This window comes from Pteronotus mesoamericanus, unplaced genomic scaffold, assembly GCF_021234165.1.
Source record: "Pteronotus mesoamericanus isolate MK-2021 breed Mesoamerican mustached bat unplaced genomic scaffold, CSHL_Meso_final contig_256, whole genome shotgun sequence".
NCBI lineage: Eukaryota > Metazoa > Chordata > Mammalia > Chiroptera > Mormoopidae > Pteronotus > Pteronotus mesoamericanus.
This window is the reverse complement of record NW_026555108.1, coordinates 2,919,614-2,937,488: the sequence shown is the minus strand read 5'-3', so window position 1 is coordinate 2,937,488 and position 17,875 is coordinate 2,919,614. Positions and strand designations below refer to the sequence as shown.

General features: G+C 38.2%; 1 protein-coding gene across 1 annotated transcript in view; it reads left to right on the top strand.

Annotated features, from left to right (window-relative positions):
- The window catches only part of OPHN1 (oligophrenin 1), a 279,618-nt gene that overhangs the window by 102,669 nt on the left and 159,074 nt on the right, over positions 1-17,875 (top strand). Inside the window, exons 5-6 of the mRNA XM_054574254.1 lie at positions 2,767-2,838; positions 14,802-14,903. Of these exons, the coding sequence (XP_054430229.1) occupies positions 2,767-2,838; positions 14,802-14,903 (174 nt within the window). The remainder of the gene's footprint in view (positions 1-2,766; positions 2,839-14,801; positions 14,904-17,875) is intronic.

The following is a 17,875-nucleotide window of genomic DNA, read 5'->3' as shown; positions in this document are numbered from 1 at the left end:
ACTTGCTCTTGTATTATAAAGGAATTTTAGCATTTTTTGAATATATTATAGTACAATAAATTTTATGTGAAAATAACTACAAAACACAAGAACAGATACAAGGTATTTTAGGCACCGCCCATGTATAATGCATATCCTTATTTTCCCTCAAAAATTTGGGCAAAAAGTATGCATTATACATAGCAGAATATGGTACTTGTTGACTTTAGACTAATCCCTTATTTCTCGGAGTCTTTCTTTGTATGTAAAATGAGGAAAATAATCTCCACTTCCCAAGGTTGTTATAAATACTCAAAATGATATAAGGAATATGGAAGTGTTTTATTAATAGCAAAAAATACTGATTCTGTGTGTTTGGTTTAGTTATCTTTTTTGCTCCCAATATTCTGCTTGTGGAAATTTCACTTAGAAACTTTCTTAGTTCAAGAGATTTGCTTCTATGGATACTCAGTGACCAATATGGGTAGTTTCCTTGGAGCCCGGTAGATGACCCGCTAGCTAAGTCACACTCTAGTAAGTGTTTTTCTTTTTCTCTTGCATGAAGAGTTTGTGAACTGCTGCCAATGTTGATTCAAAGGCAATCACCCCCATTTCATTCAGATACCATTAGAAAGCTCAGCTGTACTTCTCTTCAGCTGTAGTTATTTCTTGATCGCTTTTATTTACCCAATTCCAAAGCTCTAAAATATTGAAGTAGGATTCATCTTTTGAGATGTTGTTTTTCTCACCCTTCTTGCTGGCTCTTTGCCAAAGGACTGACTCATTTTCTTCTGTCTTTAATTATGTTGTGCCCTTTTGTCCCCACAACTCTTCAATCATGTATTGAGTGTTGGCTCCCCATTTCCCGTTTAATTTCAGGAATGCTGTGAAGGTTAGGCTCAATGAGGCCTTTCACAACATGCCAGGAATTCATTGCTTGACTGCACCTCTCCCATTTCCTGGAACTGTGGTAAAAGGACTCCTATACCCCAATATGGATGATGTGGGAGGTGTTAATCAGTTTTTTATGCTTTCTATAAGAAGAGCCCAAAAGAAGCTTTAGAGGAACAGGAAGGAAGTTCAAAGCCCTTGCATGTGATAATCGTAAATGTTCTAGTCATTCTCAGAAATGAATTTAAATTGTAGAAGGAACTGTGCATGGAAGAAATGAAGAGGAACATCCCAGCTGTGATTTCTTCAACAGTACCCTAGGGGAGGTTGTAGTACTTCAGAAGGTGGCCTTTAAAAGTCTGGATGACAGATTTCCTGTGTGATTAAAGATGGGACACTTGCCTAGATGCCTTTATGACTCTGAAGGGGACTTTATAATCAATGTGCAAGGGTCAGTTTTTGAGGACTGCCAAGAATAGCCTAAAGAGGCCCATGATATTTAAAACAGTGTATCCTTGTTGCCTTCTTTTACTAATTGGACCATCAACATTTCCTAAGCAATTTTGCACTACTGAATTGAATACCATCTGTATCCCACTAAATGCTTTAGTTAGTGTTTCATGCATTTTTCATTCCCATTCTCTACTCCTTATCTAGTATTTGGGCTTCATTCCATAGAAACCTGAGTAGATAAACTCAGTAGTATGTTTAGAATATCATTTATTATCCTGCAAATTCTACCCTGAGATAATAAGTAGGAACTTTTCTCCTAGTAGAGCTTTGATTGGATAAGAGTTTGCTCATTTAATTGAACCTTCACTCATACCTGGACACAAAACAGGCATTTTAAAGTGCCTTCAGGACCTGGATAAAATATGTATTAATACCCCAATTTGCCATGCTTTTAGGTGGTAAGTTAAAAATGGCTTCTTAGTTTGAAGAATGCGGGACTAGTCAAAATTGGCTTTCTACTCTGTCTTCTATTTTTGTTAAGAAGATCTGTCTTGTCTGATTGATACTTTATGTTTCATCTGACAAGGAAGCCAGTCAGTCATTTGCCCATTTTGTAATATATGAAAATTACTGCAGTTGGTCCTAAAATCCAGCCCTTCAGATGTGTTTGCTGAGGCCCTCCAATAAAGTGCCAATAATTCACACCACTGAAGAAACAAACCCCATTTGTTGCCTTGGACAGACGCCTTCTCCCAGGAGGTTTACATGAAAACAAAGCTTTGTATGTCTCTCCCTGCCCATTGAGCAAAGGGTCCAGTTTGGAGATGATGTTTTTATGTTTCCAAAAACATATCTATGGCAATATTGTAGTACCTGGACAGGTTGTTTCTATCAGCTCCACAGCATCTCTAGTTAGATAAATGGAAGGCCTGATCTAGTATCTTCTGTGATGTTTTAATACACTGCAAATTCTGAAGGAAATATTCTGGTTTGATGACACACCAGGACAGGACTGGAAACAATTTCTCCCGAGATTTACCGTGATGCTGTTACTGCTAACTCATTTGCCTCCCATGAAATGGCTTGTGCTTGGTGCACTTGGCCTTCTCATATATTTTTCATTCCCTTTTGCTACTCCTTACCACACATACTTTAGGCCCCCTGTGTCTGCTTCTGGACATGACTCTGAATATTCATCAATGAAAATCTCTGATCAGAATTACAGAGAAATGCCCCTAATGTTCCTTCTCTCATTTCCTCTCAAAGCATTTGATTTTAAGAGACCAAGATAGGAAGAAAACAGGAACAAACCCCAACAAACCAGCTCACCAGTTAACATTTTGCACGATGGTGTATTAAAAGGAAATGCCCTAGTAGCAAGGACTCTTGAATCTGAATTTTGCTAATTTAAAAATTGTTTTGTGTGTTCTTTCTTTTCTCTAGGTACACAATGCTAGTGATTTGCTGATCAAACCCCTGGAAACTTTTCGGAAGGAGCAAATAGGCTTCACCAAGGTACAATTTTCTCCATATGTATAAGACACATATTTTTACAGCAGTTTAATAGTTGTTTGGCAACCACTTTTCAGTCTTTTCGGGTGAGAAGGGTTTGTCTCTATAAGAAAACTCATCATCAAAAAAAAAAGAGAGAAAATTAATTGGCTTCTGGCTGTGCTTACATCTAGCTATGTATCTGTGGACAAGACACTTCTCCTCTGGTGCTTCAGATTGTCTGGCATATGAGAAGCTTGATAATAATAGCTATTATTTAACGACTGCTTACATGTACTGAGCACTGGGCTAGATGTTTTACATTCATTCTCTAATCCCAACAACCCTGCGCTGTTCTGGTGTTTTCAGGAGATACATCTGAAGGACTAGATTTTAGGACCCATTTACAAATAAGGCCTGAGGTCTGGACAAGGTAAAGAACACGACCACAGCTATAGAGTTAGTAAGTGATGGTAGCCAGGATTTATTTATTTACTTATTCTTTCTTTTTTTAGTTACTTATTTTAGCTTTTCTTTTTAAATTTTTTTTACTGTTTATTCTATTAAAGTCCTATTTTTTTCCTTTTTGCACCCCTTCCACACAGCCCAACCTTCTCGCCCACAGTCAATCCATTCTCTCTAGTCCATGTCCATGGGTCATTTGTACATGTTCTTTGACGAATCCCTTCCCCTTCTTTCCACCATTTTTCTCCTTCTCTCCTCCTACAGCTATCAGTCAGTTCCATATTTCCATGTCTCTGGTTCTATTTTTCTCATTAGTTTATTTTGTTCATTAGATTCCAGTTATAAGTGAGATTATATGGTATTTATCTTTCACCAACTTTCTTACCTTACTTAGCATAATAGCGTCCAGTTCCGTCCATGCTGTCATAAAAGGTAGGAATTTCTTCTTTCTTTCTGCTGTGTGGTATTCCATTGTGAAATGTATCACAGTTTTTTTAATTCACTCTCCTACTGATGGGTATTTGGGCTGTTTCCAGCACTTGGCTATTGTAGATTGTGCTGCTATGAACATAGGGGTACATAAGTTCTTTTGAAGTGGTGTTTCTGGATTTTTAGGGTATAATCCCAGAAGTAGAATTGCCGGGTCAAAAGGCAGTTCCATTTTTAGATTTTGAGGAAATTCCATTTAGTTTTCCATAGTGGCTGCACCAGTCTGTGTTCCCACCAATGGTGTACTAGGGTTCCCTTTTCTCCACATCTTCACCAGCACTTGTTGGTTGTTGATTTATTGATGATAGTCATTCTGACAGGTGTGAGGTGATAGATATCTCATTGTGGTTTTACTTCGCATGTCTCTGATGGATAATGATATTGAGCATTTTTTCACATATCTGCGGGCCACCTGTATGTCCTCTTTGAAGAAATGTCTATTCAGGTCCTTTGCCCATTTTTCAGTTGGGTTGTTTGTCTTCCTGGTGTTGAGTCACATGAGTCCTTTATTTTGGAGATTAAACCCTTGTCCAACATATCATTGGCAAATAGTGTTCTCCCATACGGTCAGTTCCCTGTTCGTTTTGATGATGGTTCCTTTAGCTGTACAGAAACCTTTTAATTTGATGTAATCCCATTTGTTTTTTTCCCTTTATTTCCCTTGCCCTAGGAGATAAATTGGCAAAAATATTGCTATGTGAGATGTCTGAAATTTTCCTGCATATATTTTCCACTAGGACTTTTATGGTATCATGATTAATATTTAAGTCCTTTATCCATTTTAAGTTTATTCTGCTGTATGGTGTAAGTTGGTGGTCTAGTTTCATTTTTTTGCATATACCAGTCCAGTTCTCCCAACACCATTTATTGAAGACGCTGTTTTTACTCCATTGTGTACTTGTGCCCCCTTTGTTGAATATTAATTGACCACAAAAGCATGGGTTTATTTCTTGGTATTCTGTTCTGTTCCAATAATCTATGTGTCTGTTCTCATGCCATTACCAAGTTGTTTTGAATATAGTGGCCTTGTAGTGCAGTTTGATCTCAGGGATTCTTGATCCCTCCAACTTTGTCCTTTCTTCTCAGGATTGCTGAGGCTGTTCAGGGTCTTTTTGGTTCCATATAAATTTTTGGAATATTTGTTCTAGATTTGTGAAGTATGCCATTAGTATTTTAATAGAAATTACATTGTATTTTAGATTGCTTTGGGTAGTATGCACATTTTAATGGTATTAATTCTCTAATCCATGAACATGGTTTATGCTTCCATTTATTTTTATCTTCTTCAGTTTCTTTTTTCAGTGTTCTGTAGTTTTCCGAGTACAGGTCTTTTACATCCTTGGTTAAACTTACTCCTAGGTACTTTATTTTTCTTGTTTGCTTTAGTAAATAGGATTTTTTTCTTAGTTTCTCTTTTTAATAATTCATTGTTGGTATTAAAAAATGCCATTGATTTCTGAATATTGACTTTGTATCCTGCTACTTTGCCAAATTCACTTACTAGTATTATGTTGAGGTATGCTCCCTCTAGTCCCACTTTGCTGAGGGTTTTTTTTTAAAATCATAAATAGGTGCTGCATTTTGTCAAATTGTATTCTAGCATCTATTGATATGATCATGTGATTTTTGTCTTTCATTTTGTTTATGTGATGTATTATGCTTACTGATTTGTGAATGTTATACCATCCATGCACCCCTGAGATAAATCCCACTTGATCATGGTGTATGATCTGTTTAATGCATTGCTGGATCCAGGTTGCCAATGTTTTGTTGAGGATTTTAGCATCTATGTTCATCAGAGATATTGGCTTATAATTTTCTTTCTTTCTTGTGTCTTTACCTGGTTTTTGAATTAGGATAATACGGGCCTTGTAAGATAAGCTTGGAAGGCTTCCCTCTTCTTTAATTCTTTGGAATAGTTTGAGAAGGATAGTTATTAGTTCTTTGAATGCTTGGTAAAAGTCGCCTATGATGCCATCTGGTCCAGGGCTTTGTGTGTCAGGAGTTTTTTGATTACTGCTTCAGTTTTTCTAGTTGTTATCAGACTGTTCAGGCTTTCTAACTGAGTCATTTCATGAAGATGTTGTGAAATATTCTCATCAGGGTAACCATTGTGATGCCTTGGGCAGTAGCTTTTATTATGCAATAGCTTCTTTTTTTAAAAAATGACTTTATTTTTTAGGGAGCAGAAAGGAGGAAGATAAAAGAGGGAGAAAAACATTGATATGTGAGAGAAACATTGATCAGTTGCCTCTTGCACACCCTTATTTGGGGACCTGGCCAGCAACCTAGGCCTGTGCCCTGACTGGGAATTGACCTTGTGACCTTTCGGTTTGCAAGTCTGTGCTGAACCCAGCGAGCCACACCAGCCAGTGCTTTTTTTTTTTTTTAAACAATGCTAGGTGATAGCTTCCGAATGGCCATCAGATAATTGGCTTCCTAAGCCTGGAATCAGAGGCCAGATGATTTCACAGGTATCATCTCCATCAGAGGGTTCCCACACCACCCAGGGGAAACTGTTTAGATCCGGCTCCTAACTAACTTCCTACTTTAGCCAGAGCAGTTTCCCTTGGATCTGTTTTATATGGTGGATTTTTGGGACAACATTTCTTTTAAAACAAGAGTCTATTGGTTAAAAATTTTGCAAACCACCTCTTTATGCGGAAACCTGATAGCTCTCCCTTTCTAATGTAATAGGATATGTATTTCAATGTCTGTATGGCAGTTTGCATATTTATGCAATTAGATGACATTGGCTTTCTTTTAATTTTAACGTGTAATCTACAATTTCATCAGACTAGTTGCATTTTACCACTGTTAAGTTTTTTAAAAATGATGTTTGCATTTTGCATTCTGAAATTTTAAATTCTGTATAACACACATACACATATAATTAAATATAAAATCGTATAATAGGACATGTGAAAAAGCTCACCAGTCTCCATCTTTCTGTACTCCTCATGGGCATTCATTTTTAACCATTTTTATTTTTATTATTTTGATGGTTACTTTCATATATTTGAAAAAATATGCTTATGGCTATTTCTTGATTTATCAGCTTTAGAAATTATTTCTTCATGCTATAAGTACAGGAGATCATTGCTCACACCTTCCTCTTTCCCTCTTCTTCCAATTTTTGATGATTATAATATCCTTTTAGTTATTCTACTGCTTCCCTCTGTTACTTTAAATAATATACTTAAACCCCTATGTCTTACTCCATCAACTTTGGACTGTAGCTTTGTGAGATGAAGATATTGGCACCTCTGTCTTTCTTTACTACCTTTTAACTCTCAACTCCTGTCAGCCACATCCTTACTTGTCACTGTTAGCATTGATGATGTTACTTTTCTAGCTTGCAACCTTAGTTAAATCTTGTTGGCAATTATTATGAGGCTCATTTTACAGCGGCAAAAGCAAGGAACAAATCCAGGATTTGAACTGAAGCTTCTTGGTTCCAAGTCCATGCGCTTTGACATTTCTTTTCTTTCTTTTTTTTTTTAAAGATTGTATTCATGTATGTTTAGAGAGAGGAGAAGAGAAGGAGAAAGAGGGGAAGAGAAACATTGATGTGTGAGAGAAATATCGCATGCACCCCCAACTGGGTACCTGGCCACCAACCCAGGCATGTGCCCTTACTGGGAATTGAACTAGCGACCTTGTGGTTCTCAGGCTGGTGCTTAATCCAGTGAGCCACACCACTGAGCCACACCAGCCAGGGCTGCACTTTGACATTTCTTATATTGGGTTAATGTAAGTATTTATTTCTAGTGTGGACAGATCAAGGATGATCCCCTTCTATACCCTTTTCTCCTAGTTTCTTAACTACTAGGTTTAGAGTTCTTTGCCCACATACTCTAAACTCCTGTTTGATTAACTCTTTCTATCCCTCTCACCTCTCAACTCTTTCAGCACAAGCAAAGTTGTGTGTCCTCCGCCATGTGTATATTTTAGCTATCACTTAATTAGTAGAACCCTTCCCACCACTACTTCCCTTCTCACCACCATGCGACCCCCCCAAGGTCAAGGGAGGACAAATAAGGCTCAGTCCATCTTGGCTCATAATGGGTCTTTCATCCTGCAGTGCAGAATGCTGGGCTGTCCATTGGAGACTGCAGAATAAAGACTCAGTCATCCCCCTTAGACACATGACAGGGAGGGCATTTGTGCTGTTTGATTCATATTTTTGAAGTCTTGTCAGAATTGCCCACAGTATGATGTTTTCAGTTCTCTTTCAAGGATGCCCTTGCCAGGGAAGAACAGCCACTGAATCGAGCCTTTGTGTGGTCTCCGGTGGGACCAGGGCCAAACTGTCTAACACATCTGAGGATGTATTTAGCCCACTTTTTTGAGAGTTGGAGCTGTTGTGGAAGCTATGATAGTGTGTTCTCACCCAAGAAGGCATTGGCAGCAAGTGGGATTGTCCATTGTGTTGCTGTTTCTTTGTGAACAGAGATTATAGAGTGAAGTTTAGGAAAAGGACCTGTTCCGGAGGTAGATGGGGCTGAAAACAATACAGATGACAGAACAAGCCACAATCCTGATGGAGTAGATGTAGCCCAAGGTATCAGTCTGCCCTGTATTCCAACAGCCAGTGCATGCCCTGGGAGAGGGGAAAATGCTACAGGAACTGAGCTATGTGACAGTAATCCGTAAGTGATTTTCAAGCCAACATGAAATATTTTACAAGTCTTAGAATACTAATTACTACCTACTAGGTCCTTGCTCTATGTTATCATCGCTAAGCATTATTATCCATATCCTACTGATGAGAAAGTCAGGACTCATAGTGGCCAAATAACCTGTCCAGTAACACATGCATGATATATAATAGCAAGTTATTGACAGAAACGAGTTTCAACCAGATTTTTGTTACTTCAGAAACTGGGCTTTCCATTGCACTGCACTCTGAACCTCGCTTTGTGGGGGTGCTGTGGTAGGGCTGAAAAATAAGATGGATAATGCCTATCAGCAATTAGTGGGTAAATGCATTGTGATAAATTTGTGTTACTTTATAGCCATGAGATGAATGAATGAGTTGCTGTTTACCACAATGTAGATGGATGTAACAAAAAACAGGGGTGGGCAAAATTAGGTTAATAATAAATAATATAGTCATTAATAAATGAATAATAGCCTTGGATGGTGTGACTCAGTGGACTGAGTGCTGATAGGTGAATTGAAAGGTTTCTAGTTCGATTCCCTGTCAGGGCACGTGCCTGGGTTGCAGGCCAGGTCTCCAGTTGAGGGCGTGTGAGAGGCAACCACACATCGATGTTTCTCTCCCTCCTTTTCTTTCCTTCCCCTCTCTCTAAAAATAAATAAATAAAACCTTAAATAAGTAAATGAATAATAATATAAGAATAAACTTTTACGTACTCACAACTGTAAACCTACTTTTGCCCACCCCTGTGTAAGGTCAAGAGAAAAACAACCATAAAAGCAATGGTACCTGCTGTAGGAGCCCATTTCTATAAAGTTCAAAAACAGATAAAACTAAGTGATGGTGTTAGTAGCCGGCATAGTGGTTACACCAATGTGGGGGCATTAGTGACAAAAAACAGGCCTGAGGACTATGTGACAGTAATCCATAAGTGATTTTCAAGCTAACATCAAATATTTTATAAGCCTTAGAATATTAATTACTACCTACGAGGTCCTTGCTCTATGTTATCATCGCTAAACATTATTATCCATATCCTACTGATGAGAAAGTCAGGACTCATAATGTTTTGTTTTTGATTTGAGTGCTGATTACATGAGTGTGTTCAGCTGTGAATATTTATTCAGATTTGTGCAGGGTATTTTTCCTAATATATTATAATTTTTTTAAAAATTCAAAAAAGAACATTAATATTTCTTCACTGCATGTCTTCCACTGAGATTCTGGTGTCTATGTACCTATAAGGGGGCAGTGGTTGAGGGTAGTGCTGTGGGTTCATCCTCCTCATAATGTTCACATGTGGACCTTCCTCTCGTATTATGACTTTCGCTCCCCCCCCCCATAGGTAATTTCCCTAGGCAATATTTAGTATTGTTTTATGTAGTGTAGTCATTAAACTGTGGACTCTGGATCCAGATGATCTGGGTCTATATTCTAGCTCTTCAGCTTGGTAGGTGCTGAACTTAGGCAAGTCACTTCATTTCTGCGGGTCTTAGCTTCCTTATCTCTATAGGATAAAAAATAGTACCTACATTATATAGTTGTGAGGAATGAAAAGTGTTACCATAAAATATTTAGAGCAATGTGTGACACATAGTAAACGTTATCTGTTTTTGCTATTATTGCTTTTCACATCTATGAAAAAGGAATAATTCTGCATGTATTGTTTTTATACCTTGTTTTTTTTTCCACTCAAAATTATATACAAGGGTGGGCAAAAGTAGGTTTACAGTTGTTCTCATGGAAAATAATACAATAAGAGGGCAGATAAGTGATTTTCATTTTATTTTATTTCAAAAGGAGAGATCTATAAACTTAACAGTTGACACATTTGGTAGAGTGAATGTGCAATTATGTACAGTTCAGGCAAAAAAATAAAATAATACAATAATGAATAAATAATAACAATAAGCTGTGTTTTGCCTACTTACAACTGTAAACCTACTTTTGCCTACCCTTATATGTGCGATTCATCTGTGTTCATATACTGAAAGAATTGGCGTTCTTTCATTTTTATTGCTACATAGTATTCCATTGTGAGAATGTATCATGATTTCTTTAAGCATTCCCTTATTGATTGATGAGTCAGTTGTTTCCGTGTTTATGCTAGTGCAACCGATACGCCTATAAAAGTGTCAGACATGTCTTCTTGTGCACATTTGAAACTTTATAACCTGGAAAGAGGATGTCTGGGTTGTAGGGCATGCACATCTTTATGAGATATATCGCCAAATTAATCTCCAAGTGGCTGTACTAATTGATGTCGTCACTGACAGTATGAAAAGGTTGTCTTTGCTCCACATCCAGGGAAAACATAAGCTGATTCAGAAAGATGCAAGGGAATTTGGTTCAGCAAATGTGTCTCTACTCTGTATACAGGAGACAGCAGTCACTCACGGAAGACAGATCTACTCTCTTGAAAACACTGGCTAAGGTGATCAGGTTATTGATCAGATCCTTTTACAAGGTAGTCCATTCCTGAAAAATAGGAAAGTGGCTGCAGTTAGCATGAAGAGTGGAGGGTTAAAAGGGGGTGCCATCCCCATGGCCGACCATATAGAACAGAGCATGCCCCGGGAGGAGATCACATCTGTTTTCTAGCTTCCTTGCCATCCCTCACTAGAGCAGAAGGGAATTGCATCACTGAACAGAAAGATAGCAAAAGTTCTTTTCTCCCTTCTGCAATGAAAGTGAGGCCATTTTCTGCTCCTCTTTTCCATCTCAGCGTCCTTTCCACTTGAACTACTTTAGGGTGTATTTGTAATTACGAGGGTGACCTTGCTCAAATGAGCCAGACTGAAGTCAGCTTGTAACCTTGTCCCTGATAGCAGCTGGCTTCAAAGTCATCTCTGGAGAGGACAGGAGATAAAGGAACTCAACAGCGCTTAACCCCTTGAATTGGATTGTAATTTGTGGATTCTATTTTTTTTAAAGAAATGTCAGATGTTCTGTATCTGATTTTCCACTAAGTAGCTTCTAGCCATACAAGGCTGGTGCACAATTGAAATGTGTCTAGTGTGACTTAGGAGTTGAATTTTGAAGATTATTTAATTCTAATTAATTAAATTTTAAGAGCTACCTGTGATTAGTGGCTGCTGTTTAGGCCTAATAAATTTAAAAAACACTTTGTAGATAGAGTGGATAAAACAGCTATGGTACATTTAAACAATGTAGTACTCAGCTGTAAAAATGAAGAAAATTTTATTCTTTGATGGACCTGGAAAACATAATGCTAAGTGAAATAAGCCAGTCAGAGAAAGACAAGCACCATATGATTTCACTCATGTGGAATTTAATGAACAAAATAAACTAACAAAATAGAGACAGACTCATAGATAGAGGACAGGCTGAGAGCTCTGGGGGAAGGAATGGGAGGGGGTGGAGGGATCAAGCAAAAAAGAAAACTAAAAAAATTGTTTATAGAGGAAGGTAAGGGAGCTAACATTAGTTCAGTACTTACTATGCATTGGGGTATATACTGACATTTAATTCTGACAGTACCCTGGAAGGTTACTGGAGGAAGATATTATTCGTGTTTTATAGATGAAGAAAGCAAGGATCAGAGAGGGTTAGAACTTTCTACAGTCACACAGTCTACAAAAATGGCAGGGCCAAGAATTAACTCAGGTCTGTCTGGTCTTTCCAGTTTCAAAAGCTTTATTCTGTCTGGTGTGGGTATAATTTTCTTTCCGCTGCTTGTTTCCCACTATAAACCAGAAAAGTGTAAAATTAAATGCCTTCTAACACAGGTAATTCTACATTCTTAACTGTTAATTTGCATTAAAAGTGGTTTTGTTGAAGCTCCATAATATTAAAATTTAAAGGCTAGTAAGATGTTGAAGAGGAATATTAAGCGGCCAAGAACAAAGTGACTGAATGAGTCAGTTGAGCTTTTTGTTAACTTGGCAGCCAAAAATCATTCCTAGCATTATTATCATGTATTACTCAGGATTCTACAGAGAAATGGAACCAATAGAACCAATAGGTTGCTTGTGTGTGTGTGTGTGTGTGTGTGTGTGTGTCTGTGCGCATGCATGTGTATGTATTTGCATGTGTATATATGCACAGAGAGATTTATTTTAAAGAATTGGCTGACATGATCGTATAGGCAGGAAAATCTAAAATCTTTAGGGTGGGACAGCAGGTAGGAGACCCAGTAAAGAGCTGATGTTGCAGCTTGAGTCAAGAGCACAGAAATAGATCCAAGCAAATATAGTCAACTGATCTTTGACAAAGGAGCAAATGACAGTACAATGGAGCAAAGATAATCTTTCAAGAAATGGTACTGGAACAACTGGAAATACACATGCAAAAAAAATGAATCCATATGCAAAAAAAAAGATCTTTCATAGACCTAAAGGTATTGTAAAATGCACAGCTCTGAGAGTCTGAGAAGATAACATGGAAGAAGAAAATATACATGATCTTGGGGATGGTGATGACTTTTTAGATAGGATATCAAAGGCATAGTCCGTGAAAGAAATAATTGATCAGGTAGACTTCATGAAAATTAAAAAAGAAAAAGTTCTGCTCCATGGAAAATGATGTCAAGTAAATGAGAAGGCAAGCCATAGACTGGGAGAAAACATTTGCAAAATGCATATCTGATAAAGGACTGTGATCCAAAATATACAAAGAACTTTTGTTTAAATTTTATTTTTCAATGACAGTTTAGATTAAATATTGTTTTGTATCAGTTTCAGGTGCATAGCGTAGTGGTTAAACAGTCATTTACTTTATAAAGTAATCACTCCTGATATTTTCAGTAACCACCTGGTACTATATATAGTTATTACAGTATTATTGACTATATTCCCTATGATGTACTTTACATCTCTGTGACTATTTTGTAACTACCAATTTGTACTTTTTAATCCCTTTATCTTTTTCATCCAGTTCTCCAACTCCCCCTCCTCTCTGGCAACCATCAGTCTGTTCTCTGTATTTATAAATCTGTTTCAATTTTGTTCATTTATTTTGTTCTTTAGATTCCACATATAAGCGACATCATATGGTATTTGTCTTTCTCTGACTGACTTAACTTCCCTTAGCATAATACCCTCTAGGTCCATCTATGCTGTTGCAGATGGTAAGATTTCATTTTTTATGGTCAAGTAATATTCCACTGCACATATGTACCACAATTTTACAAAGAACACTTAATACTCAACAACGAGAAAGCAAACAAATGGATGAAAAAATGGGTCAAAGAACCTAACAGACACCTCACCAAAGGAAATATACAAATGGCAAATAAGCATATGAAAAAATGTTTTACGTCATATGTTATTAGGGAAGGGCAAAGTAAAATAACAATGAGATACCACTATACACTTATTAGAATTGCTGTAATCCAGAATGCTGACAACATCAGATGCTGGTAAGGATGAGGAGCAACAGGTACTCTCATTCAGTGGTGATGGACATGCAAAATGGAACTTTGGAAGACAGTTTGGTAATTTCTTAGAAAACTGTATATACTCTTACCATGTGATCCAGCAATTGAAGTCCTTGGTACTTACCTAAAGGAGTTGAAAACTTATGTCTACGCAAAAACCTCAACATGGATGTTTTTAGCAGCTTTCTTCATATTTGCTGAAACTTGGTAGCAACCAGGATGTCCTTTAGTGACGAATGGAACATAAACTGTGGTGTACCCAGACAATGCCACATTGTTCAGAACTGAAAAGAAGTGAGCTATAAAGCCATGGACAGACTCAGAGGAAACTGAAATGTGTTATTGTTAAGTGAAAGAAGTCAATCTAATAAGACTACATATTGTATGATTTGAATTATATGACATTTCAAAAAAAGCAAAACTATAAGGACAGTAAGCAGAGCAGAGGTTGGTAGGGGAAGGGATGAATAGATGGAGTACAGAGCTTTTGGCAGTAAAAATACTCTGTATAATACCATAATGATGGATATGTGTCATTATACATTTGTTCAAACCACTAGAATGTAAGGCACCAGGAGTGAATCCTAATGTAAAGTATGGACTCTGGATGATTTTGGTATGTCAATGTAGAGTAATCAATTGTAGTGAATGTACTATTCTGGTGGGAGACATTGGTATTGGGGGAGGCTCTTTCTGTCTGGGGGCAGGGCATGTATGGGATATCTCTACCTTCCATTTAATTTTGCTGTGAACTGCCCTTTGTGCCAGTGGGGTGATTCAGGACTGTATTTGAGGACGTCAAGACTGCTGAGACCAATGCAAAAGCAAATACTCTTTTGTTCTTTTTTTCCTACCCAGGAAATAGAGAGATTGGCCACATGAAACCTGGCACTGTGTTCTTCATTCTCAGTTCTGAGCAAACTGAATTAAAACTAAAGACATCTTAATCTGTGCCTTCTCTCCCATGTCCAGGAGCGGAAAAAGAAATTTGAAAAGGATGGTGAGAGGTTTTATTCTTTGCTGGATCGGCACTTACATCTGTCTTCCAAAAAGAAAGAATCTCAGTTACAAGAGGTAGGTTCAAAAGTCTGTCCCCGCCTTTCATTGCAGTTATACCTTGTTAACAATGGCAGCTTCCTATTGCAAAGCTTTCCTCATACCTTGCCTCAGCTGAGAGTCGTGCTTGCAGTTAAAACCATGGCCTGGGACTCAGGCGCCCTGAGTTCTCAAGCCAGCTCCTCCATTGAATCATGGTGTGACTGAATAAGATGTTCCTCTCTTGGTCTGAGTTCCCCTCTCTCTCAAACGAAGAGTGGGACTCAGTGATCTCCAGAATTCCTTCCAGTTCTAATTGTCTGATTCCAGAATCCACACTCTAATTCAGAATAGAGTTACATTTTTTGGTCTTGCACTGGGACTGCAGCTTATATGGGACTTGTGTTGATTTCAGTTCAAAGAAGTAACTATTTGTTGAGTGTGCCTACTAAATGCCAGGCTCTATGCTGGATGCAACAGGACCACAGAGACAATAAGACATACTTCCTGCCCTTCTCTGGCTTACTGTGAGGATAAGAATACACGTGACTCTTACACAAGTAGAATTTTTTACATACTATAATGTGAATGTGTATGTGGTATCCTTGTAGGGGTGGGAGAGTATTTGCAGGATTAAAAACATTAGATGTGGAGAATTGCCTTTGTGGGAGAATGTTGCTTTCCAATTTGAGGTGGCCATTCAATAATAGGTAAGCTGTCTGATGAACAGAGGTGGAGAAACGGATCCTTCAAGTGGAGGGTAATGGTCCCAAGGATAGAAAACATAGAGTATGTTTGGGAAACAGTTTGACCAGAATTTGCATTACGACTGGAGGGTAGTGAAAGACAAGTTATGGTCAGGCAAGTTGAGGTGTATTGTGGAGTAATAGAGCTTCAGGGGTTTGTATTGAATTCTGTTGGCTCTGGGAGGATCAGTGAAAGCCTGTGGTTGTGCAAGCGATATGGGTGGAATTTTATTTCGGGAATCTTAAACTGGCTGGAGCTGCAGGGTGAATTAGATCAGGGAGAGACTGCAAGCTGGAAAACCAATTTAGGAAACTATTACAGTGATCTAGGGGAGAGGGGCTGAGTCAGAGAGTAGCGCTGGGAAAGGGAATGAAGGAATTAACTGATTAAGACTTTTATAAATGGAAAAATGGATCTGTGTGTTGCATAGAAGATTCAGTAACATGGAGGTGTTACAGATTCAGATATGAAGGGTGAAACGCAACTGAATAAGGTAATAGACATGAGCTGTGAATGTTCTTAGAAATCATGTTGTCCAGGGTCACATACATTGTGGCAAAGTTGAAGCTCATCTCCGGACACCTGATTTAATGAGTATCCATCACATCATGTGACACGCTTCCAAGTGATGGGTTAAGAGCCTCAGTGGCGGATGGACTTAGTATTGAGAAGGTCAAGGACTATTTGTTTTTTAAAAACTGGAACTAAGTACCAGCCTGGGGTCTTCTGCCATTTTCTTTTGCACATTTTTGTTTTCTTACTTTTTCATCTATTCTGTGCCAAAGTTCCCATGCACAAAAGAGTTAACATAACAGTCTGGAGACTACTATGCTTCAAAATATCTGATTACAGGAATTGCTGTTGGCTTGTGTCTGGGAACTTGGCTGGTAAGCAGTTCCTACACTGATATAAAAGTTTCCCTAAACGGAAGTGACTCAGAGTGCCTAGCCTGCCTGTGCAAACAAAGTGGTTTATGCCTAACACCTTCTTTTCTTCTGGGAGTCCGGAATTTGGTGCATGCCTGGTAGAAGGTGCCTGTGTACAATGCCCAGGAAAAACCCAGAACCCTCAGTCTCTAATGTGCTTCCTTGGTAGACAACATTTCACGGGTTGCCCTAACCTCTTGCCAGGGGCATTAAGTTTAACCTGTGTGACTCCACCTCCTGGAAGCGTACACTTAGTTTCCTCTGGACTTCACCCCATAGATCTTTTTCCTTTGATGATTTTGTTTGTGTCCTTTCACTGAAATAAATCTTAGCCCTGAGTATGACTGTACACTGAGTCCTGTGAGTTGTCCTAGGGATTTGCCAAACCTGGGGGTTTGGAACTCTGGACACTTGTCCAAACTTTATTCTTTTCAAGGCAGATGCAATGAAACTTCTGGAGTATCCCAGCAGTTTGATGCTGTCTGTAGATGTCCCTGGTGACTTTTCTAATGAGCAAGGATGTAGCCTTTGTACTTGTTCAATCAGAAAAAAGCTGGGGAACCTTGGGTCAGCCACATTAAAAAAAAATATTGAGACTTTATTTTTAGAGTGGTTTTAGCTTTAAAACTTTAACAGTAAGTACAGAGAGTTCCCATACATTCCTACTACCCTGCATACAGTTTCCACGATTATTTATTTATTTGAATTACACTTATTGGGGTGACGTTGGTTCATAAAAATATATAAGTTCCAAGAGTACAATTCTATAACACTTCATCTGTCCATTGCATTATGTGTTCACCATCCAAACTCAAATCTCCTTCCATCACCGTAATTTGACCTCCTTTACCCCTTACCACTCCACCCAACTCCTTCCCTCTGGTAACCACCATACTGTTTGTTGTTTATGTCTATGAGTTTTTCTTTGTTTTGTTTGTTTATTTTGCTTTCAGTTTTATATCCCACATATGAGTGAGATCATATGGTTCTTCAGTTTTTCCATCTGACTACGCTTAGCATGATATTCTCAAGGTCCATCCATGTTGTCACAAATGGCAGCATTTCATCTTTTCTTATGTCTGAGGTGTACTTGTATTACATCTTCTTTATCCAGTCATCTTGTTTCCATGTCTTGGCCACCATGAATAATGCTGCAGCAGACATAGGGAAGCATGTATCTTTATGAATAAATGTTTTTAAAATTTTCAGGTAGATATTCAGAAGAGGGATTGCTGGGTCATATGGTAACTCTGTCCTTAATTTTTTGAGGAACCTCCATACTGTTTTCCACAGTGGCTGTACCAGTTTACATTCCCACCAGCAGTGAATGAGGGTTCC